The 25,428-nt window shown below is 48.7% G+C and overlaps 1 protein-coding gene across 1 annotated transcript in view; it reads right to left on the bottom strand.

Moving 5' to 3' along the window:
- Window positions 1–25,428, bottom strand: part of tspan5a (tetraspanin 5a) — a 187,513-nt gene that overhangs the window by 9,986 nt on the left and 152,099 nt on the right. Inside the window, exons 4-7 of the mRNA XM_070872879.1 lie at window positions 19,576–19,746; window positions 17,133–17,258; window positions 15,349–15,396; window positions 6,139–6,255 (exon numbers count right to left, since the gene is read on the bottom strand). Coding sequence (XP_070728980.1) covers window positions 6,139–6,255; window positions 15,349–15,396; window positions 17,133–17,258; window positions 19,576–19,746 — 462 coding nt within the window. The remainder of the gene's footprint in view (window positions 1–6,138; window positions 6,256–15,348; window positions 15,397–17,132; window positions 17,259–19,575; window positions 19,747–25,428) is intronic.

Raw genomic sequence — 25,428 nt, 5'->3', positions numbered from 1 at the left:
GATGGAGAGGGGTGGGAGGGGGCTGGTGTGGAGCATAAACCCCGGCACGGAGCGGTGGGACATAAACCCCGGCACGGAGCGGTGGGACATAAACCCCGGCACGGAGCGGTGGGACATAAACCCCGGCACGAAGCCGTTTTATGCTGGTTTTTGTGCTGTACATTCCATGAGACTTGTGGTCAGCCAGAGTGCGTTGGGGGTCAAGGGAAGATCGGATAATGAAGTTAAACAGTGATAGCAGTTGGAACTGTAGCCTCTCAGTCCTAGGGACCCTCACAGACCAGCAAACGTGTAACAACCAGGACAGTAATAGTCTCAGGCTGTTGGAGCCGTCGCATAACTGAGATGAGGAGGAATTTCTTCTCTCAGAGGGTTGTAAATCTGTGGAATTCTCTGCCCCAGAGAGCTGTGGAGGCTGGGTCATTGAATATATTTAAGGTGGAATTTTTGAGCGATAAGGGAGTAAAGGGTTATGGGGAGCGGGCAGGGAAGTGGAGCTGAGTCCATGATCAGATCAGCCGTGATCTTATTGAATGGCGGAGCAGGCTCGAGGGGCCAAATGGCCGACTCCTGTTCCTGTTTCCTATGTTCTTAAGTCTAAACAGGATGTGATGAGGAAAGGGATTCAGTTCAAAGGGTCCACAGGCACTTAGTGACAGTGCTGATGAACAGGATATGTAGCAGGAGGATGTGAAAATAAATAGTATGCAGCACTACACAGTGAGGTTTAGAGAAGAGTAAAGGGAGCATATTGCACAACATGAGGAAGACAGGCTAAAGATACAGACACCTTTAGGAATGGACATGCATTTATATAGCGCCTTTCACAACTTCAGGATGCCCCAAATTGCTTTACAGCCAATGATGTACCTTTTGGAGTGTAGTCACTGTGATAACGTGGGAAACGCGGCAGCCAATTTGCGCACAGCAAGCTCCCACAAACAGCAACGTGATAATGACCCAATAATCTATTTTTAGTGATGTTGATTGAGGGATAAATATTGGTCCCAGGACACCGGGGAGAATTCCCCCTGCCCTTCTTCGAAATAGTGCCGTGGGAACTTTTACATCCACCTGAGGGGGCAGACGGGGCCTCGGTTTAACGTCTCATCCGAAAGACAGCACCTCCGACAGTGCGGCGCTCCCTCAGCACTGCACTGGGAGTGTCAGCCTGGATTGTTTTTGTGCTCAAGTCTCTGGAGTGGGACTTGAACCCACAACTTTCTGACTCAGAGGCGAGAGAGTGCTGCCCACTGAGCCACGACTGCACTGCAAAAAAAAAAGATGGACACGAGAAATAACCACTTTCAGTCCGACTTTGCAAACGGGGGTAGACAGAGTCCTGGGAGATAGCAGCCAAGCATGAGCGTGCCGGTTGTACGATGGTCAGATGCAGGGTTACAATGCGACTTAAGAATGCCAGTGTTGCATTTTTATTTTGCACAGTACCCACTCTCGAGGCCTTTGAGTGAGAAGCCCCAATCGCCAGATTCTGTGCAATCTCGTCCCCAAGGAACTGGAGCCTGGCTCAAATGACTGTCATTTCATATTAATGAGGAAATACTTCGATGGTATCTGTCCAAGTTGGATCGGGGCCAAGTCTCGGAGCTGAACAGAAAGTATTCTCTCCCACAGCACCACCCAGTCCCCAGGGAGTGGTTGTTTATCCTTCTGCTATGTTCCAGTAAAGTTGGCCCTTAAAAAAAGATGTCACTGTGAATCATGTCACGCTAGTGAACCAGCTTCTTTAACTCTACAGAATGTCGCACAATGAACGACGACAGTAAATTGCATTTAAATAGTGCCTTCAGAGTAGTAAAACGCTTCATCGAACAACATTAGACATCGAGCCACACAAAGAGATATTAACACAAACGCAAAACACTGCGGATGCTGGAATCTGGAATAAAAACAGAAAATGCTGGAAATCTCAGCAGGTCAGGTGGAAGCTATGGAGAGAAACAGAGTTAACGTTTCTGGTCGACGCCCCTGGACAGGTGAGCAAAAGCTTGGTCAAAGGGGCAGGTGTGAAGGAACGACTTCAAAGGAAGAGAGAAGGGTAGCGAGGGGAGAGGTTTAGGGAGGGAGTTCCAGAGCTCGGGGCCCAGGCAGCTGAAGGCACAGCTGCCGATGGTGGGGCGATGGAAATCGGGGAATACGCGAGAGGCCAGCGCTGGAGGAGAGCAGAGATAGAAACATAGAAACATAGAAAATAGGTGCAGGAGCAGGCCATTCAGCCCTTCTAGCCTGCACCACCATTCAATGAGTTCATGGCTGAACATGAAACTTCAGTACCCCCTTCCTGCTTTCTCGCCATACCCCTTGATCCCCCGAGTAGTAAGGACTTCATCTAACTCCCTTTTGAATATATTTAGTGAATTGGCCTCAACTACTTTCTGTGGTAGAGAATTCCACAGGTTCACCACTCTCTGGGTGAAGAAGTTTCTCCTCATCTCGGTCCTAAATGGCTTACCCCTTATCCTCAGACTGTGACCCCTGGTTCTGGACTTCCCCAACATTGGGAACATTCTTTCTGCATCTAACCTGTCTAAACCCGTCAGAATTTTAAACGTTTCTATGAGGTCCCCTCTCATTCTTCTGAACTCCAGTGAATACAATCCCAATTGATCCAATCTTTCTTGATAGGTCAGTCCCGCCATCCCGGGAATCAGTCTGGTGAACCTTCGCTGCACTCCCTCAATAGCAAGAATGTCCTTCCTCAAGTTAGGAGACCAAAACTGTACACAATACTCCAGGTGTGGCCTCACCAAGGCCCTGTACAACTGTAGCAACACCTCCCTGCCCCTGTATTCAAATCCCCTCGCTATGAAGGCCAACATGCCATTTGCTTTCTTAACCGCCTGCTGTACCTGCATGCCAACCTTCAATGACTGATGTACCATGACACCCAGGTCTCGTTGCACCTTCCCTTTTCCTAATCTGTCACCATTCAGATAATAGTCTGTCTCTCTGTTTTTACCACCAAAGTGGATAACCTCACATTTATCCACATTATACTTCATCTGCCATGCATTTGCCCACTCACCTAACCTATCCAAGTCACTCTGCAGCCTAATAGCATCCTCCTCGCAGCTCACACTGCCACCCAACTTAGTATCATCCGCAAATTTGGAGATACTGCATTTAATCCCCTCGTCTAAATCATTAATGTACAATGTAAACAGCTGGGGACCCAGCACAGAACCTTGCGGCACTCCACTAGTCACTGCCTGCCATTCTGAAAAGTACCCGTTTACTCCTACTCTTTGCTTCCTGTCTGACAACCAGTTCTCAATCCACGTCAGCACACTACCCCCAATCCCATGTGCTTTAACTTTGCACATTAATCTCTTGTGTGGGACCTTGTCGAAAGCCTTCTGAAAGTCCAAATATACCACATCAACTGGTTCTCCCTTGTCCACTTTACTGGAAACATCCTCAAAAAATTCCAGAAGATTTGTCAAGCATGATTTCCCTTTCACAAATCCATGCTGACTTGGACCTATCATGTCACCATTTTCCAGATGCACTGCTATGACATCCTTAATAATTGATTCCATCACTTTACCCACTACTGAGGTCAGGCTGACCGGTCTATAATTCCCTGTTTTCTCTCTCCCTCCTTTTTTAAAAAGTGGGGTTACATTGGCTACCCTCCACTCCATAGGAACTGATCCAGAGTCAATGGAATGTTGGAAAATGACTGTCAATGCATCCGCTATTTCCAAGGCCACCTCCTTAAGTACTCTAGGATGCAGTCCATCAGGCCCTGGGGATTTATCGGCCTTCAATCCCATCAATTTCCCCAACACAATTTCCCGACTAATAATGATTTCCCTCAGTTCCTCTTCCTTACTAGACCCTCTGACCCCTTTTATATCCGGAAGGTTGTTTGTATCCTCCTTAGTGAATACCGAACCAAAGTACTTATTCAATTGATCCGCCATTTCTTTGTTCCCCGTTATGACTTCCCCTGATTCTGACTGCAGGGGACCTACGTTTGTCTTCACCAACCTTTTTCTCTTTACATACCTATAGAAACTTTTGCAATCCGCCTTAATGTTCCCTGCAAGCTTCTTCTCGTACTCCATTTTCCCTGTCCTAATCAAACCCTTTGTCCTCCTCTGCTGAGTTCTAAATTTCTCCCAGTCCCCAGGTTCGCTGCTATTTCTGGCAAATTTGTATGCCACTTCCTTGGCTTTAATACTATCCCTGATTTCCCTAGATAGCCACGGTTGAGCCACCTTCCCCTTTTTATTTTTACGCCAGACAGGAATGTACAATTGTTGTACTTCATCCATGCGGTCTCTAAATGTCTGCCATTGCCCATCCACAGTCAACCCCCTAAGTATCATTCGCCAATCTATCCTAGCCAATTCACGCCTCATACCTTCAAAGTTACCCTTCTTTAAGTTCTGGACCATGGTCTCTGAAATTACTGTTTCATTCTCCATCCTAATGCAGAATTCCACCATATTATGGTCACTCTTCCCCAAGGGGCCTCGCACAATGAGATTGCTAATTAATCCTCTCTCATTACACAACACCCAGTCTAAGATGGCCTCCCCCCTAGTTGGTTCCTCAACATATTGGTCTAGAAAACCATCCCTTATGCACTCCAGGAAATCCTCCTCCACCGTATTGCTTCCAGTTTGGCTAGCCCAATCTATGTGCATATTAAAGTCACCCATTATAACTGCTGCACCTTTATTGCATGCACCCCTAATTTCCTGTTTGATGCCCTCCCCAACATCCCTATTACTGTTTGGAGGTCTGTACACAACTCCTACTAACGTTTTTTGCCCTTTGGTGTTCTGCAGCTCTACCCATATAGATTCCACATCATCCAAGCTAATGTCTTTCCTAACTATTGCATTAATCTCCTCTTTAACCAGCAATGCTACCCCACCTCCTTTTCCTTTTATTCTATCCTTCCTGAATGTTGAATACCCCTGAATGTTGAGTTCCCAGCCCTGATCATCCTGGAGCCACGTCTCCGTAATCCCAATCACATCATATTTGTTAACATCTATTTGCACAATTAATTCATCCACCTTATTGCGGATACTCCTTGCATTAAGACACAAAGCCTTCAGGCTTGTTTTATTAACACCCTTTGTCCTTTTAGAATTTTGCTGTGCAGTGGCCCTTTTTGTTCTTTGCCTTGGGTTTCTCTGCCCTCCACTTTTCCTCATCTCCTTTCTGTCTTTTGCTTTTGGCTCCTTTTTGTTTCCCTCTGTCTCCCTGCATTGGTTCCCATCCCCCTGCCATATTAGTTTAAATCCTCCCCAACAGCACTAGCAAACACTCCCCCTAGGACATTGGTTCCAGTCCTGCCCAGGTGCAGACCGTCCGGTTTGTACTGGTCCCACCTCCCCCAGAACCGGTCCCAATGCCCCAGGAATTTGAATCCCTCCCTGCTGCACCACTGCTCAAGCCACGTATTCATCTGCGCTATCCTGCGATTCCTACTCTGACTATCACGTGGCACTGGTAGCAATCCCGAGATTACTACTTTTGAGGTCCTACTTTTTAATTTAGCTCCTAGCTCCTTAAATTCGTTTCGTAGGACCTCATCCCTTTTTTTGCCTATGTCGTTGGTACCAATGTGCACCACGACAACTGGCTGTTCTCCCTCCCATTTCAGAATGTCCTGCACCCGCTCCGAGACATCCTTGACCCTTGCACCAGGGAGGCAACATACCATCCTGGAGTCTCGGTTGCGGCCGCAGAAACGCCTATCTATTCCCCTCACAATTGAATCCCCTATCACTATCGCTCTCCCACTCTTTTTCTTGCCCTCCTGTGCAGCAGAGCCAGCCACGGTGCCATGAACTTGGCTGCTGCTGCCCTCCCCTGATGAGTCATTCCCCTCAACAGTACCCAAAGCGGTGTATCTGTTTTGCAGGGGGATGACCGCAGGGGACCCCTGCACTACCTTCCTTGCTCTACTCTTCCTGCTGGTCTTCCATTCCCTATCTGGCTGTGGACCCTTTCCCTGCGGTAAGACCAACTCGCTACACGTGCTACTCACGTCATTCTGTCGGTGTTGCAGGGCTGGAGGAGGTTACAGAGGGAGGGAGGGTATGGAAGGGTTTGAACACAAGGAAGAGAATAAAGTGTGACAATGTTCCTTACCTGTAACAAAGCAATGCCAATAAATATTCCTGCAACCACAGTCAGGTTTTCCTGCAGCCATTTTTCAAACTGCCCAACACATCCTTTAGTGTAAATATAATTCTGTTGTTCAAGGATCTGTAAATATAGAGAATTTCACATTAGGATCAGCAGTATATAAAGTTCGAGTGAAAACTCTGTTATAAACTCAGGAAAAGTGAGCTTCCTCTTTCTGTTAAATTTAGTTTTTATTTCCAATATTAATCCAGGTGATTACTGCACTGTCAGAGGGGCAGTACTGAGGGAGTGCCGCACTGTCGGAGGGGCAGTACTGAGGGAGTGCCGCACTGTCGGAGGGGCAGTACTGAGGGAGCGCCGCACTGTCGGAGGGGCAGTACTGAGGGAGCGCCGCACTGTCGGAGGGGCAGTACTGAGGGAACGCCGCACTGCGCTGTTGGAGGGGCAGTACTGGGGGAGCGCCGCACTCTCGAAGGGGTGGTACTGAGGGAGCGCTGCACTGTCGGAGGGGCAGTACTGAGGGAACGCCGCACTGTCGGAGGGGCAGTACTGGGGGAACGCCGCACTCTCGAAGGGGTGGTACTGAGGGAGCGCCGCACTGTCGGAGGGGCAGTACTGAGGGAGCGTCGCACTGTCGGAGGGGCAGTACTGAGGGAGCGCCGCACTGTCGGAGGGGCAGTACTGAGGGAACGCCGCACTGCGCTGTCGGAGGGGCAGTACTGGGGGAGCGCCGCACTCTCGAAGGGGTGGTACTGAGGGAGCGCCGCACTGTCGGAGGGGCAGTACTGGGGGAACGCCGCACTCTCGAAGGGGTGGTACTGAGGGAGCGCCGCACTGTCGGAGGGGCCATTTTTCATCTGAGACGTTAAACCAAGGCCCCGTCTGCTTTCTCGGGTGGATTTCAAGATCACGTGGCATTATTTTCGAAGAAGAGCAGGGGAGTTATCCCCGGGTGTCCTGGGGCCAATATTTATCCCTCATTCAACATCACTAAAACAGATGATCCATCTGATCATTATCACATTGCTGTTTGTGGGAGCTTGCTGTGCGCAAATTGGCTGCCGTGTTTCCCACATTACAACAGTAGTTACACTTCAAAAAGTACTTCATTGGCTGTAAAGCGCTTGGGACATCCCGAGGTCGTGAAAGACGCTATATAAATGCAAGTCTTTCTTAAAGGACAGCTGACCAAAAACTTGGCCAAAGTGTTAGGTTTTAAGGAGCGTCTTAAAGGAGGAGATGTGGAGAGGTTTAGGGAGGGAATTCTGACTCAGAGGTGAGTGGGCTACCCACTGAACCATAGCTGATACAGCAGAGAGGAACCATTCGGCCCATCGAGCCTGTGCCGGCTCTGTGACAGAGCGATCCAATCAGTCCCACTCCCCGCTCTTTCCCCACAGCCCTGAAAATCTTTCCCCTTCAAGTATTTATCCAATTCCGGTTTGAAAGGTACTAGTGAATCTGCTCCCACCGCCCTTTCAGGCAGCGCGCTCCCGATCACAACAACTCGCTGCGGAACATAATGAATAATTAATTTTAATGAAAATTTGGAGGGGAAAGAAATTTCAAAGAGAAAACATGACTGGCCCTAGTGCCTGCTTCATGTTGGGAGAGCGCAGATATGTGCTATGACTGACGGTAAGGAGTGGAGACGATTTAAGTACATGTTGTGAACTAAGGCCGAGAAATTGGGCTAGTTTGTGCCTCCCGTTGGGGGCGGTAACGGGGTACAAACGACTTTTCGCCTGGACGAGGCACTGCTAAGGACTCCCGCTAAATTCCACAGTAGTTTCGTGGCGGTGGTAGCGTGTTGCGCCGCGCTCTGCTGGTGATGACGTCATCACCGTGCGCAGCGGCCGGTTATCGCCCCGGACCCTAACTTGGGTATCGCCCACCTCACCCCCACTCCCGGGTGGTGCCAGCAGCAGCTCCAGGCCGAACGCTCACGGGCGCTACTTCATCATCATCATCATCATCATCATCAGAGGCAGTCCCTCGGAATCGAGGAAGACTTGCTTCCACTCTAAAAGTGAGTTCTCAGGTGACTGAACAGCCCAATACAGGAATTGCAGTCTCTGTCACAGGTGGGACAGACAGTGGTTGAAGGAAAGGGTGGGTGGGGAGTCTGGTTTGCCGCACGCTCCTTCCGCTGCCTGCGCTTGGTTTCTGCACGCTCTCGGCGACGAGACTCGAGGTGCTCGGCGCCCTCCCGGATGCACTTCCTCCACTTAGGGCGGTCTTTGGCCAGGGACTCCCAGGTGTCGGTGGGGATGTTGCACTTTATCAAGGAGGCTTTTGAGGTTGTCCTTGAAATGTTTCCTCTGCTCATCTTTGGCTCACTGGCCGTGTAGGAGTTCCGAGTAGAGCGGTTGATTTGGGAGTCTCGCATCTGGCATGCGAACAATGTGGCCCGCCCAACGGAGCTGATCAAGTGTACATAAGAACATAAGAATTAGGAACAGGAGTAGGCCATCTAGCCCCTCGAGCCTGCTCCGCCATTCAACAAGATCATGCACAAGGACCCCCAGGTCCCTCTGCACCGCAGCATGTTGTAATTTCTCCCCATTCAAATAGTATTCCCTTTTTTTGTTTTTTTTCCCCAAGGTGGATGACCTCACACTTTCCGACATTGTATTCCATCTGCCAAAACTTAGCCCATTCGCTTAACCTATCCAAATCTCTTTGCAGCCTCTCTGTGTCCTCTACACAACCCGCTTTCCCACTAATCTTTGTGTCATCTGCAAATTTTGTTACACTACACTCTGTCCCCTCTTCCAGGTCATCTATGTATATTGTAAACAGTTGTGGTCCCAGCACCGATCCCTGTGGCACACCACTAACCACCAATTTCCAACCCGAAAAGGACCCATTTATCCCAACTCTCTGCTTTCTGTTCGCCAGCCAATTCTCTATCCATGCTAATACATTTCCACTGACCCCGCGTACCTTTATCTTCTGCAGTAACCTTTTGTGTGGTACCTTATCGAATGCTTTTTGAAAATCTAAATACACCACATCCATCGGTACACCTCTATCCACCATGCTCGTTATATCCTCAAAGTGTAGCCAGTGCTTCAATGCTGGAGATGTTGGCCTGATCGAGAACGCTAATGTTGGTGCGTCAGTCCTCCCAGGGGATTTGCAGGTTCTTGTGGAGACATCGTTGGTGGTACTTCACCAGTGATTTGAGGTGTCTACTGTATATGGTCCATGTCTCTGAGCCATACAGGTGGGCGGGTATCGCAACAGCCCTGTAGACCATGAGCTTGGTGCCAGATTTGAAGGCCTGATCTTCGAACACTCTTTTTATCAGGCGACCGAATGCTTCAGGGCCAGCGACAGCTCCAGGGGACACGTACCATGTGGCCGTCCATTAGCGGGGCGCTACTTAAAGGGAAGGCAGCGGCCATTGACAAAAGAAATCTGCCGACATTCTTCTGTGCCCCGTTGGGGCTTCGATGGCGGGGCGCTTGCCGCGATCGGTCGGCCCGGCGCTTTGCTTGATGCTATCTCCAAATTTGCGGATGACACTAAGTTGGGTGGCAGTGTGAGCTGCGAGGAGGATGCTATGAGGCTGCAGAGTGACTTGGATAGGTTAGGTGAGTGGGCAAATGCATGGCAGATGAAGTATAATGTGGATAAATGTGAGGTTATCCACTTTGGTGGTAAAAACAGAGAGACAGACTATTATCTGAATGGTGACAGATTAGGAAAAGGGGAGGTGCAACGAGACCTGGGTGTCATGGTACATCAGTCATTGAAGGTTGGCATGCAGGTACAGCAGGCGGTTAAGAAAGCAAAAATGGCATGTTGGCCTTCATAGCAAGGCAAGGGTATTTGAGTACAGGGGCAGGGAGGTGTTACTACAGTTGTACAGGGCCTTGGTGAGGCCACACCTGGAGTATTGTGTGCAGTTTTGGTCTCCTAACTTGAGGGACATGCTTGCTATTGAGGGAGTGCAGCGAAGGTTCACCAGACTGATTCCCGGGATGGCGGGACTGACCTATCAAGAAAGATTGGATCAACTGGGCTTGTATTCACTGGAGTTCAGAAGAATGAGAGGGGATCTCATAGAAACGTTTAAGATTCTGATGGGTTTAGACAGGTTAGATGCAGGAAGAATGTTCCCAATGTTGGGGAAGTCCAGAACCAGGGGTCACAGTCTAAGGATAAGGGGTAAGCCATTTAGGACCGAGATGTGGAGAAACTTCTTCACCCAGAGTGTGGTGAACCTGTGGAATTCTCTACCACAGAAAGTTGTTGAGGCCAATTCACTAAATATATTCAAAAAGGGAGTTAGATGAAGTCCTTACTACTAGGGGGATCAAGGGGTATGTCGAGAAAGCAGGAATGGGGTACTGAAGTTGCATGTTCAGCCATGAACTCATTGAATGGCGGTGCAGGCTAGAAGGGCCGAATGGCCTACTCCTGCACCTATTTTCTATGTTTCTATGCTCCAGGGAGGCCCGCTACTTCACTGCAGAGTCTGCAGCTTGGGCTCGTCCCTTTAATGAAGCCCCCTCCTACGTGGCAACATTATGTGCCCCTGTGCGCAACGCTGTGCCCCGCTCTCGACTGCCCCCCACAAAGGTAGAGCGCGTCCTTTTGCGGCCACTTCCTTTGGGGTAACAGTAACTGGGATTTTTTGAGCACGGCGGGATTTCCGCGGCTGGCGCAAAATGTCCGGCTTCCCGGACACTACCGCCCCCACATGGGGCGCCAGGGAATTTCACCCCCCCTTAGTCCTCCTCTGATGGACGGGACTGCTGCCAACGAGGTACAGAAGTCCCGCGTGCGCAGTCCGTGGGATTCTCGACTCACTCTCGCCGGACGGCGAGAGACAGAGAGGAGGGGAGGGGGACAGAGACCCCGAACCTAGCCCCGTCGGGAGAACAAAATAAAAATTAAAAGTTGAATTTGTGTTTCTATCGGCTTACGAAAGTTAACAGTTATGCTCAGCTTCTCGTTCGTTGGCAATAGTCACTTTGTTCCCTAGACACTGACTCCATCCCTCTCCCCAACTCCTGTCTGAGGCTGAACCAGACTGTTCGCAACCTAGGTGTCATATTTGACCCTGAAATGAGCTTCCGACCACATACCCGCAGCATAACTAATTCCGCCTATTTCCACCTCCGTAACATTGCTTGCCACTGCCCCTGCGTCAGCTCATCCGCTACTGAAACCCTCATCCGTGCCTTTGTTACCTCTAGACTTGACTATTCCAATGCACTCCTGGCTGGCCTCCTACATTCTACCCCATGAAAAGTAAAGGTGGTACAAAGCTCTGCTGCTCGTGTCCTAACTCTCGCCAAGTCCCACTCATCCCCTTCACCCCCTGTGCTCGCTGACTTACATTGGTTTCAGGTTAAGCAATGCCTCGATTTCACAATTCTCATCCTTATTTTCAAATCCCTCCATGGCCTGGCCTCGCCCCTCCCTATCTCTGCAATATCCTCCAGCCGCACAACTCCCCCTCACCCCACCACCGAGATGTCTGCGCTCCTCTAATTCTGCCCTCTTCAGCATCCCTAATTATAAATCGCTCCACCATCGGTGGCCGTGCCTTCAGTTGCCTGGGTCCCAAGCTCTGGAACTCCCTCCCTAAACCTCTCCGCCTCTCTAGCTCTCTTTTCGCCTATGAGACGCTCCTTAAAGCCTACCTCTGTGACTAAGCCTGCGCTAAGCTCATTTCTTCTTATGTGGCTCGGTGTCAAATTTTTGTCTTTTAACACTCCAGTGAAGAACCTTGGGACGTCTGACTACGTTAAAGGCGCTATATAAATACAAGTTGTTGTTGTTGTCTGACTGAGGCTCTGCATCACTCAGCACCAGCTCGGTGTCCCCGATCGGTTAGCGGGTGTCGGAATTTCTCCAAAAGTCTCAACGTTGTCCAACGCAGCCAGCTCCGCCATCAGCAACGCCCCACGCTCGGCCACGCCTCCTTTTAGCGGGAAGCTGATCCGGTCGATGGGCTCATGAAGAGGCCGAATCGATTGGGAGTTGGATGTGGTGTTTATCATAGACATTTACGGCACAGAAGGAAGCCATTTCAGCCCAGCGTGTCCGCACTGGCTGACAAAGAGCTATCCAGCCTAATCCCACTTTCCAGCTCTTGGTCCGTAGCCCTGTGCATGTACAAGTACTTTTTAAATGTGGTGAAGGTTTCTGCCTCTACCACCCTTTCAGGCAGTGAGTTCCAGACCCCCACCACCCTCAAATCCCCTCTAAACCTCCTACCAATTACTTTAAATCTATGCCCCCCCTGGTTATTGACCCCTCTGCTAAGAAACATAGAAAAATAGAAAATAGGAGCAGTAGTAGGCCATTCGGCCCTTCGAGTCTGCACCGCCATTCAATATGATCATGGCTGATCCTCTATCTCAACACCATATTCCCGCTTTTTCCCCATACCCCGTGATGCCTTTTGTTTCTAGAAATCTATCAATCTCCTTCTTAAATATGTTCAGTGACTTGGCCCCTTGTTCTAGACTTCCCAGGAACTAGGTCCTTTCTGTCCACTCTAGCTAGGCTCCTCATAATTTTGTACACCTCAATGGGGATAAGGCCTGACTCGAGCGTTTGGCTGGGTGGGGCGGGGAGGAGTTGGCGGGAGCAGGAGACATTATAGGTCAGCAAGGTCAGGACTGGTGCGCGAGCAGGATGTGGTGCGAGATGGGAAACGAGCAGTGGAGTTTTTGGATGAGCTGAAGTATACAGAACGTGGAGGATGGATGGCCAACCAGGAGAGTATTGGAATAGGCGAGTGTAGAGGGCATGGGTGAGGGATTCAGCCGAAGGAAATGGCCGCGGTTGGGGAAAGCAGAGGCCAATGTTGTGGCTCTCCCCTATTTAAAAACTTGGTCACGCCCCTATTTAAAAAAGGAGGCAGACAGAAAGCAGGAAACTATAGACCAGTTAGCCTAACATCTGTGGTTGGGAAAATGCTGGAGTCCATTATTAAGGAAGCAGTAGCAGGACATTTGGAAAAGCATAATTCAATCAAGCAGAGTCAGCATGGTTTTATGAAAGGGAAATCATGTTTGACAAATTTTCTGGAGCTCTTTGGGGATGTAACGAGCAGGGTGGATAAGGGGGAACCAGTGGATGTGGTGTATTTGGATTTCCAGAAGGCATTCGATAAGGTGCCACATAAAAGGTTACTGCACAAGATAAAAGTTCACAGAGTTGGGGGTAATATATTAGCATGCATAGAGGCTTGGCGAACTAACAGAAAACAGAGAGTCGGGATAAACTGGTAATTTTCCGGTTGGCAAACAGTAACTAGTGGGATGCCGCAGGGATCAGTGCTGGGGCCTCAACTATTTACAATCTATATTAACGACTTGGATGAAGGGACCAAGTGTAATGTAAACCTGCAAAGGGATATAAGACAGGCTAAGTGACTGGGCAAAAATTTGGCAGATGGAGTATAATGTGGGAAAATGTGAGGTTATCCACTTTGGCAGAAAAAATAGAAAAACAAATTATTTAAATGGAGAAAAATTGCGAAGTGCTGCAATACAGAGGGACCTGGAAGTCCTTGTGCATGAAACACAAAAAGTTAGCATGCAGGTACAGCAAGTAATCAGGAAGGCCAATGGAATCTTGGCCTTTATTGCAAAGGGGATGGAGTATAAAAGCAGAGAAGTCCTGCTACAACTGTACAGGGTATTGGTGAGGCCACATCTGGAGTACTGTGTACAGTTTTGGTTTCCATATTTAAGGAAAGATATACTTGAATTGGAGGCTGTTCAGAGAAGGTTCACTGGGTTGATTCCGGAGATGGTTGACATGAGGAAAGGTTGAGTAGGTTGGGCCTCTACTCATTGGAGCTCAGAAGAATGAGAGGTGATCTTATCGAAACATATAAGATAATAAGATAATACAGAGAGGATATTTCCATTCATAGGGGAAACTAGGACATCGTCTCAGAATAAGGGGCCGCCCATTTAAAACTGAGATGAGGAGGAATTTCTTCTCTCAAAGGATTGTAAATCTGTTGAATTCTCTGCCCCAGAGAGCTGTGGAGGCTGGGTCATTGAATATATTTAAGGTGGAGATAGACAGGTTTGGAATAAAGGGTTATGAGGAGCGGGCAAGGAAGTGGAGCCGAGTCCACGATCAGATCAGCCATGATCTTATTGAATGACGGAGCAGGCTCAAGGGGACAAATGGCCGACTCTTGCTCCTATTTCTTATGTTCTTATATTCTCAGTGAGAAGAAATTTCTCCTCTTCAACCAAGGTGGGTACCAAGAGCCAAGGAGTTAAGATATAGATATAATAGAATAGCGGAACAGGCTCAAGGGGCTGAATGGGCTCCTTCTGTTCCCATCTTCCTATTTTCTATCCTTTGTCTTTCCAGGTAACGCAACTAGAAATGCCTGCTTTCTGGTCACCACCAACACCTACTATAGCCAGCTGCACAAGAACATCCTGCAGCCAACTCTCCCTCCACTCTGCGGGCATTCACCGTACACTTGGTCTCCCATTTTCAATGCAGCTGAAATGGGAGACTCAAGAGAGAGGAACAGAAATCTGAACATCTTGGTGGGCTAACACTCCCACACTGCAACATTCCCAGAGTGTCTAATGACACCACTGTGTCGGCCAATGAGTTGGAGGCAGGGCGGGACTTATGGCAGCACTCGCAGAAAACAGTCAATTTTACAGTAAACAGAATCTACTTACTCAGCAAACAATAAACAGAGTCTACTTACTCAGCAAACAATATACAGAGTCTACTTACTCAGCAAACAATATACAGAATCTACTTACTCAGCAGAGTCTATTTAAACAGCAACACTACACAGCAAACAGTCTACAGCGTCTACTTACACAAAGTCTCTACGAACTACACAGCAAACAGAGCTCACGACTGGAACTACAGCAATGTCTCCCGATAATAGCAGGATTATTTCTCCAGCAACAAGCACTGGGTGCAGGATAGTGACACAATACAAATGATGCGCAGAAAATCACCATCCCAGTCACCGACAGAGTGCGGTCTCCAGGCATGATTGACGGGGGAATTACCCAATCATCTTCCATTCTGGCCGGGTCGACTTGTAGTGTCACTTTATGCAGCTACCCAAATATTTTCACTCGAACGGCATCACATGCATAGAAAGCCAAAAGTGAATTTATGGAGCTCATTTAATGCTTAGCACCAAGATCACTTCAGCACTTGGTTGCATTGTCCCTTCTTACTTACCTCTTTCAGTCTCACATCATAACCACACTGGGTGTTAATGACATCCTCCTGCAGAGAGAAGACAATATTGAAACAACATTAACTGTTGGCTAAGGAAGCTTTACCAGATGAATTAAATAACAGCTTCTACCAACATCACAACCCTACTGGTTATACTTTATCCCAAGGACCGGTCCATGGACCCCTCTAATTTCTCATCTATATGTTGCCCCTTGGTGATATCATCCGAGAACACGGAGTCAGTTTCCACATGTACGCAGACGCCACCCAAGCTCTACCTCTCCACCATTTCTGTCGACCCCTGCTTGGTATCTAAATTGTCAGATTGCTTGTCCGACATCCAGTACTGGATGAGCAGAAATTTCCTCCCCAATTAAATATTGGGAAGACCGAAGCCATTATCTTTGGTCCCCGCCACAAACTGCGTTCCCCAACAACTGACTCCATCCCTCTCTCGAGCATCAATCTGAGGGTGAACAAGACTGTTCGCAACCTCAGTGTCATATTTGACCCTGAAATGAGTTTCCAGCCACATATCTGCGGCATAACTAAAACCACCTTTTTCCACCTCCGTAACATTGCCCGCCTCCGCCCCTGCCTCAGCTCTTCTGCTGCTGAAACCCTCATCCATGCCTTTGTTACCTCTAGACTGGACTACTCCAACTCACTCCTGGCCAGCCTTCCACATTACACACGACGTAAACTTGAGGTCATCCAAAACTCGGCAGCCTGTGTACTAACCCGCACCAAGTCAAGATCACCCATCACCCTCTGTGCTTTCTGACCTACATTGGTTTCCGGTTAAACAACGCCTCGATTTCAAAATTCTCATCCTTGTTTACGTATCACTCCATGGGCTTGCCCCTCCCGATCTCTGTAATCTTTTTCAGCCTCACAATCCCACAAGATGTCTGCGCTCCTCAAATCCTGGCCTCTTGAACATCCCTCATAACTGCTCAACCACTGGTGGCCGTGCCTTCAGCTGCCTGGGCCCCAAGCTCTGGAACTCCCTCCCTAAACCTCTCTTTCCTCCTTTAAGACGCTCGAGAAAACCTACCTCTTTAAACAAGCTTTTGATCATCTGCCTTAATTTCTTCTGTGGCTCGGTGTCAAATGTATCTGTTTGTCTGTAACACTGCTGTGAAGCGTCTTGGGACGCTTTACTACATTAAAGGCGCTTTATAAATAAAAGTTATTATTATATAGGTGTGGAGAGGAAATGTTACAAGGACACCCTCAAAGCCTCCCTGATAAAGTGCAACATCCCCACTGACACCTGGGAGTCCCTGGCCAAATACCGCCCTAAGTGGAGGAAGTGCATCCGGGAGGGCGCTGAGCACCTCGAGTCTCGTCGCCGAGAGCATGCAGAAAGCAAGCGCAGGCAGCGGAAGGAGCGTGCGGCAAACCAGTCCCACCCTCCCCTGCCCTTCCCTCAACCACTGTCTGTCCCACCTGTGACAGGGACTGTGGTTCTCGTATTGGAATGTTCAGCCACCTGAGAACTCACTTTTAGAGTGGAAGCAAGTCTTCCTCGATTCCGAGGGACTGCCTGTGATGATGATGCTATATAGGTAGTGGATGGCTAATCGCATTTTCACTATTTGACCATCAGGTAGGAATGAATTTGAGATAAAGCATCTACATTTCTATAAGCATATAGGCGCTATATAAATACAAGTTGTTGTTGTTCAGGCGTCATATAAATGCAAGCGGTTGTGTTTCTGGTTTATGGGCCTCACTGATAATTGAATTGAATGCTGTTCCACCCCGCGCTGTGGCCTTACCGTGGGATCCTTGGTACAGCAGGAGAAGGGAACTCCACAACGTTCTCTGCTCGTATTACTATCTGTACAATTGAAGTAAATATTCAAGTTCCAATCATCGGCGTTATGGGCACCACAGCATTCCCACTGCATTTAGAGAAAGGAGAGACGGTCAGTGTGGCTCCAAACCTCACCGCCATTGCAAACTTCACACCAAACACCTCGCAATAACCGGCAGTCCAAACTTTCTTTCTTGAAATGTTACACCCGAAGTTGTAGTGCAGCGACAGTGAAGATGCAAAACTAAAAAGGACCTCGACAATAATCAGTGTTTATCCATATCTCACGGGCTGTGTTCAGTTGAAGAATGACACCCGGACTTCAAGGGTTAAGTTACGAAAGGAAGAGGGGAAAAAAAAAGTCTTGCATTTACATAGCGCCTTTCACAACCAGCGGACGTCTCAAAGCTCTTTACAGCCAATGAAATCGTTTTTTTTTTTGGCGTGTAGTCACTGCTGTAATGTGGGAAACCAATTTGCGCACAGCAAGCTCCCACAAACAGCAATGTGATGATGACCAGATCATCTGTTTTTTGTTATGTTGATTGAGGGGCAATTACACAAATTAGGGTTGTATTCCCTGGAATTTAGAAGGTTGAGGGGTAATCTGATCAAAGTGTTCAGGATATTAAGGGTCAGTTGATAGAGGGAGACTATTCCCGCTGGTTGGGGAGTCTGGGACTACGGGACACAGTCTCAAAGTTAGAGCCAGACCTTTCAGGAGTGAAGTTAGGAAACATTTCTACACACAGAGTGTGGTAGAGGTTTGGAACTCTCTTCCACAAACGGCAATTGATCGATTGTTAAGTCTAAATCTGAGATTGGTAGAATTTTGATAGCCAAAGATATTAAGGGATATGGGCCAAGCCAAAGGCAGGTATATGGAGTTAGATCGCGGATCAGCCATGATCTCATTGAATGGCGGACCAGGCTCGAGGGGCTGAATGGCCTCCTCCTGCTGCTATAGACATAGAAACATAGAAAATAGGTGCAGGAGTAGGCCATTTGGCCCTTCGAGCCTGCTCCGCCATTCAATATGATCATGGCTGCTCATTCAACCTCAGTACCCATTTCCTGCTTTCTCTCCATACCCCTTGATCCCTTTAGCCCTTTCTGTTCCTAGAATCCTCATCCAATGCAGCTTACCTCCCTTAATCCTCCCTTCCTCCCAATGTTTACACACTTTAAAAACCCAACTTCTCGATTTATCTCCTACACTTTTCATCTTCAGGTGTCCTAGACATAAGAACAGGAGTAGGCCATTCAGCCCCTCAAACCTGTTCTGCCATTCAATTAGATCATAGCTGGTCTGTATCTTAACTCCATCCTGCCACACACCACAAACTACATGGTGTGTGTGACACACATTTCTTTTTCTGCAGTTATAGTCCCACCCACTCCCGTCACACCACACAACATCCCTGAACGACAGGACGTACAACTGCCCCTCGGCCTCTATCCGTGCTGTTTTTTGACAGGTCATCAGGAGACTAGTCTCACCTGTGCGTTCCCACCCGCTGGGTGTCTGACAGAGTTTCTCCGCTGATCCCTCAACCACGATTTCACATTCACCGTGCTGGACATGACAGCCCCAAACTTTTACACCCACCCGAGAGGGCAGACGGGGCCTCGGTTTAATGTCTCATCTGGAAAGACGTCAACTCTGACAGTGCGGCACTCCCTCAGTACTGCCCCTCCGACAGTGCGGCGCTCCCTCAGTACTGCCCCTCCGACAGTGCGGCGCTCCCTCAGTACTGCCCCTCCGACAGTGCGGCGCTCCCTCAGTACTGCCCCTCCAACAGTGCGGCGCTCCCTCAGTACTGCCCCTCCGACAGTGCGGCGCTCCCTCAGTACTGCCCCTCCGACAGTGCGGCGCTCCCTCAGTACTGCCCCTCCGACAGTGCGGCGCTCCCTCAGTACTGCCCCTCCGACAGTGCGACGCTCCCTCAGTACTGCCCCTCCGACAGTGCGGCGCTCCCTCAGTACTGCCCCTCCGACAGTGCGGCACTCCCTCAGTACTGCCCCTCCGACAGTGCGGCACTCCCTCAGCACTGCACTGGGAGTGTCAGCCTAGATTAGTGTGCTCGAGTCCCTGGAATGGGACTTGAACCCACAACCATTCGACTCAGAGGCGAGTGTCCCAAACCTATGTACTACAGTGTCAGACTCCTTAGTGGGTAGCACTCTCACCAAATGGGCCACGTGGCCTCCTTCTGTGCCGCAAATGTCTATGATTCGGGTGAATCTGCACTTCCAATCTCCTTCCAAGGCGGTCCCACATCGACCCATGGCTACAGTAGCCTCTCGAGATTGGCTGCCGTCCCTCCCGAGTTGGTTCCCAAGGGGAGGTCACGCTCCCCGACCTTCGCCCTTCCGCAAACCCCGGTAGCAAGACCTGTACTTACATATTCCTGTGTGAAGTCGATGAGGTTCTGGAGATCAATGTCATCTCGATATGCTCGGATGTTCTTGTTAATGAAAAAGTTTAGCTGATCCCTGATCCAATCCTTGAAGACGAAAGCCAGGACCCCAGCGGTAAGCTCCAGGAAGAAAATCACTCCGAGGAACACGGAGAACTGTTTCAAAACAAAACAATACGGATGGTTAAGGAGCCTCTGCCCCAAATCCTTAGACAATTTTACAAGTATTGCAACCGTGTCCATTTCTCAAAAAAAGTCACCGAAAGCCAGAAATTTTCCTTGCACATTTTCATACTGGTCTTTCGGATGAGATGTTAAACCGAGGCCCCATCTGGTCTCAGGTGGGCGTAAAAGATCCCATGACACTACTTCGAAGAAGAGCAGGGGAGTTATCCCCGGTGTCCTGGGGCCAATATTTATCCCTCAATCAGCATAACAAAAACAAATGATCTGGTCATTATCACATTGCTGTCTGTGGGAGCTTGCTGTGCGCAATTTGGCTGCCGCATTTCCCACATTGCAACAGTGACTACACTTCAAATAGTACTTCATTGGCTGTAAAGCGCTTTAGGACGTCCTCTGGTCATGAAAGGTGCTATATAAATGCAAGTCTTTTTTTTCTAGGACCTATGCTTTGGATTCCTTCCCTAAACCTCTCCACCTCTCTACCTTCCTTAAAAACGCTGTTTCACCTGTGCTAATATCTCCTTATGTGGCTCGGTGTCAAATTACTTGTGATAACTCGCACCGAGTTCCGCTCAGCCATCACCCCCTGTGCTCGCTGACCTACATTGGCTCCCGGTTAAGCAATGCCTCGATTTCAAAATTCTCATCCTTATTTTCAAATCCCTCGCCCCTCCCTATCTCTGTAATCTCCTCCAGCCTCACAGGCCCCCCGAGATGTCTGCACTCCTCTAATTCTGCCCTCTTGAGCATCTCTGATTATAATCGCTCAACCATCGGTGGCTGTGCCTTCTGTTGCCTGGGCCCCAAGCTCTGGAACTCCCTCCCTAAACCTCTCCGCCTCTCTACCTCTCTTTCCTAACTTCAAGACGCTCCTTAAAACCTACCTCTTTGACTAAGCTTTTGGTCACCTGCGCTAATTTCTACTTATGCGGCTCGGTGTCAAATCTTTAATCTCCTGTGAAGCCCCGTGGGATGTTTCACTAGGTTAAAGGCGCTATATAAATTCGAGTTGTTGTTGTTGTTTATAAGCCTTCCTTTGGGCGTTTTGCATTTGAGAAAAGCACTTGGAGAAACTTCAAAGGCAGCAGCAAAATGGTCGGAACAGGCAGCAGGGGCTGAAGATGTCCCGTCAGACAGGAACACACCAGGAATCCCAATGGCCTTCATCCCATCCTGTGTTAATAGGATGCTGGCAGGTTCTGCTGAACACAACAGGATGCCTCGTGTTGCCAAGGCCGCAGAGTGCAGAGGGCGGTGAAATTCCTCGTGCTCAGGAGCACGGAACGATGAGAGCACTGGCCAAGCACGGAAACACCCGGAATGAAAGAGGAACCGTAGAAAACACGAATCGGTCCTTCCGCTGGCTCGGAGCAACATGGACCTCCTCAACATCTAACATGCTCGCTCCAAGAAATCTGGCCTCTTTGTCTACGCCCCCACTTCCATCGCCCCACCATCGGCGGCCGTGCCTTCAGCTGCCTGGGCCCCAAGCTCTGGCACTCGCTCCCTAAACCTCTCCACCCTCCTCGTTTAAGACGCTCCTTAAAACGTAGCAACATTGACAAAGCATTTTAGTCACCTGTGTTAATATCGCCTCAATCTTTATTTGAATACGCGCCTTAGAACATAACAAATAGGAGCACGAGTCGGCCATTCGGCCCCTCGAGCCTGCTCCGCCATTCAATAAGCCCACGGCTGATCTTCTACATTGCATTTATATAGCGCCTTTAATGAGGTAAAATGTCACAGGAGCGATTATCAAACAAAATTTGACACGAGCCACATAAAGGAGATATTAGGGCAGGTGACCAAAAACATGGTCAAAGAGGTGGGTTTCAAGGAGCGTCTTAAATAAGGAGAGAGAGAGAGAGACAGAACGGTTTAGGCAGGGAGTTCCAGAGCTTAGGGCCCAGGCAGCTGAAGGCACGGCCACCCTTGGTGGAGTGATTATAATCGGGGATGCTCAAGAGGGCAGAATTACAGGAGTGCAGTGGTTATGTTACGGGACCAGTAACCCAGAGGCCTGGACTAATGCTCCAGAGACCCAAGTTCAAATCCCATCAGGGCAGCTGGGGAATTTAAATTCAGTTAATTAAATAAATCTGGAATTTTACAAAAAGGACTAGTATCAGTAATGGTGACCATGATGGTCGTAAAAACCCACCTCACTAATGTCCCTTGAGGGAAGGAAATCTGCCGCCCTTACCCGGTCTGGCCGATATGTGACTCCAGACCCACAGCAATGTGGTTGACGCTTAACTGCCCCTCTGAAATGGCCCAGCGAGACACTCAGTCGAGGGAAATTAGGGATGGCTGATCTTGCCAGCGATGACCCACATCCCGTGGCTCCTAATTTTACTTCCTGTATACAAGGCAGCTGCCGGGTGTCATTTTTTTCATATTGAACCTGGTCGCAAGCCTAGTTAAGGTCCCTTTGCAAGACCTACGCTGAGTTCCCAGGGCATCACCGAACTTGGTCAAAGCTAAGTCCCACCCAAGTGAAGCCCACAGCACCACCGAGATACCCGATGGTACTTTGGCCGGGAGATTCCTCACAAAGACCTGGAAATACCCGCCCGGCGGCGAAAAACCGACTTACGCCGTGAAGGTGGGCCGCAGCGGGCGGGAGCTCCCAATCTCGGCGGCAAATGCGACCCGCGGCAAAGTGCCGCCGAGGATTGAGTCGGGCCCAGGGAGGGGGGGTGGGGGGGTGCTAACACAATAATTGAAAATTTACACAAAAAACAACCCACTGGAGATCCTTCAGGGGACCCCATCCACCTGAATCGCTGAAAACAAAAGTGTACTAACCTTTTTTTTTTTGCAGGTCTTCACACTTACCGTCGGGGATCGACCTGCCTCCACACAGCGGTGCTTCCCCCTGCTGCCGCCGAATCCATCCCACCCGGAGCAACCCGTCAGCTCGGTGGGCGGGAGGACACTAACGCGTCTCGCGCGCAAGCGAACACCAGTGGGTGGGTTCCCAGCGGTACTACCCCTCTCCCACCAGCAGGAGGCCAAGTGGAAACTGGAACTGAGGAGAAACCGCCAAAAAAACACTCGCCGGCAACAAGGCCACCAATTTCGGGCCCATACAATTTAAACTTCCTTTCTCTGGGACTGCGGTCATTTATGTAAGTCAGAAGGGCGGTACACGCGCTCAAGCAACTTACTGGCCTCGTTTCTAGCCGCCCTTGCGGAGCAAAACAAAGACTTGCATTTATATAGCGTCTTTCACGGCCACTGGTTGTCTCAAAGCCAATGAAGTACATTTTGAACGGTAGTCACTGCTGCAATGTGGGAAACGCGGCAACCAACTTGCGCACAGCAAGCTCCCACAAACAGCAATGTGATAATAACCAGATAATCTTGTTTTTTTATTATGTTGATTGATGGATAAATATTGGGCCAGGACACCGGGAATAAGGGCCACATTACAGCAAAATTCTAAAGGGGCAAGGTGTGTTAAACAGACAAGCCTGAAGGCTCTGTGCCTCAATGCGAGGAGTATCCGTAATAAGGTGGATGAATTAACTGTGCAAATAGATGTTAACAGATATGATGTGATTGGGATTACAGAGACGTGGCTCCAGGATGATCAGGGCTGGGAACTCAACATCCAGGGGTATTCAACATTCAGGAAGGATAGAATAAAAGGAAAAGGAGGTGGGGTAGCATTGCTGGTTAAAGAGGAGATTATTGCAATAGTTAGGAAGGACATTAGCTTGGATGATGTGGAATCTATATGGGTAGAGCTGCAGAACACCAAAGGGCAAAAAACGTTAGTGGGAGTTGTGTACAGACCTCCAAACAGTAGTAGTGATGTTGGGGAGGGCATCAAACAGGAAATTAGGGGTGCATGCAATAAAGGTGCAGCAGTTATCATGGGTGACTTTAATATGTATATAGATTGGGCTAACCAAACTGGAAATAATACGATTGAGGAGGATTTCCTGGAGTGCATAAGGGATGGTTTTCTCGACCAATATGTCGAGGAACCAACTAGGGGGGAGTCCATCTTAGACTGGGTGTTGTGTAATGAGAGGATTAATTAGCAATCTCATTGTGCAAGGCCCCTTGGGGAAGAGTGACCATAATATGGTCGAATTCTACATTAGGATGGAGAATGAAACAGTTAATTCAGAGACCATGGTCCAGAACTTAAAGAAGGGTAACTTTGAAGGTATGAGGCGTGAATTGGCTAGGATAGATTGGCGAATGATACTTAAGGGGTTGACTGTGGATGGGCAATGGCAGACATTTAGAGACCGCATGGATGAACTACAACAATTGTACATCCCTGTCTGGCGTAAAAAAATAAATAAGGGAAGGTGGCTCAACCGTGGCTATCAAGGGAAATCAGAGATAATATTAAAGCCAAGGAAGTGGCATACAAATTGGCCAGAAATAGCAACAAAGACTGGGAGAAATTTAGAACTCAGCAGAGGAGGACAAAGGGTTTGATTAGGGCAGGGAAAATAGAGTACGAGAGGAAGCTTGCAGGGAATATTAAAACGGACTGCAAAAGCTTCTATAGATATATAAAGAGAAAAAGGTTAGTAAAGACAAACATAGGTCCCCTGCAGTCAGAATCAGGGGAAGTCATAACTGGGAACAAAGAAATGGCAGATCAATTGAACAAGTACTTTGGTTCAGTATTCATTAAGGAGGACACAAACAACCTTCCAGATATAAAAGGGTCAGAGGGTCTAGTAAGAAGGAGGAACTGAGGGAAATCCTTATTAGTCGGGAAATTGTGTTGGGGAAATTGATGGGATTGAAGGCCGATAAATCCCCAGGGCCTGATGGACTGCATCCCAGAGTACTTAAGGAGGTGGCCTTGGAAATAGCGGATGCTTTGACAGTCATTTTCCAACATTCCATAGACTCTGGATCAGTTCCTATGGAGTGGAGGGTAGCCAATGTAACCCCACTTTTTAAAAAAGGAGGGAGAGTGAAAACAGGGAGTTATAGACCGGTCAGCCTGACATCGGTAGTGGGGAAAATGATGAAATCAATTATTAAGGATGTCATAGCAGCGCATTTGGAAAGAGGTGACATGATAGGTCCAAGTCAGCATGGATTTGTGAAAGTGAAATCATGCTTGACAAATCTTCTGGAATTTTTAGAGGATGTTTCCAGTAGAGTGGACAAGGGAGAACCAGTTGATGTGGTGTATTTGGACTTTCAGAAGGCTTTCGACAAGGTCCTACACAAGAGATTAATGTGCAAAGTTAAAGCACATGGGATTGGGGGTAGTGTGCTGACGTAGATTTAGAACTGGTTGGCAGACAGGAAGCAAAGAGTAGGAGTAAATGGATACTTTTCAGAATGGCAGGCAGTGACTAGTGGGATACCGCAAGGTTCTGTGCTGGGGCCCCAGCTGTTTACAGTGTACATTAATGATTTAGACGAGGGGACTAAATGTAGTATCTCCAAATTTGCGGATGACACTAAGTTGGGTGGCAGTGTGAGCTGCGAGGAGGATGCTATGAGGCTGCAGAGTGACTTGGATAGGTTAGGTGAGTGGGCAAATGCATGGCAGATGAAGTATAATGTGGATAAATGTGAGGTTATCCACTTTGGTGGTAAAAACAGAGAGACAGACTATTATCTGAATGGTGACAGATTAGGAAAAGGGGAGGTGCAACG

The sequence above is a fragment of the Pristiophorus japonicus genome, chromosome 2, assembly GCF_044704955.1.
Source record: "Pristiophorus japonicus isolate sPriJap1 chromosome 2, sPriJap1.hap1, whole genome shotgun sequence".
In the NCBI taxonomy this organism is placed as follows: Eukaryota; Metazoa; Chordata; class Chondrichthyes; family Pristiophoridae; genus Pristiophorus; species Pristiophorus japonicus.
Note: the sequence above shows the minus strand (reverse complement) of the source record. Positions and strands in the feature narration are given on the sequence as shown.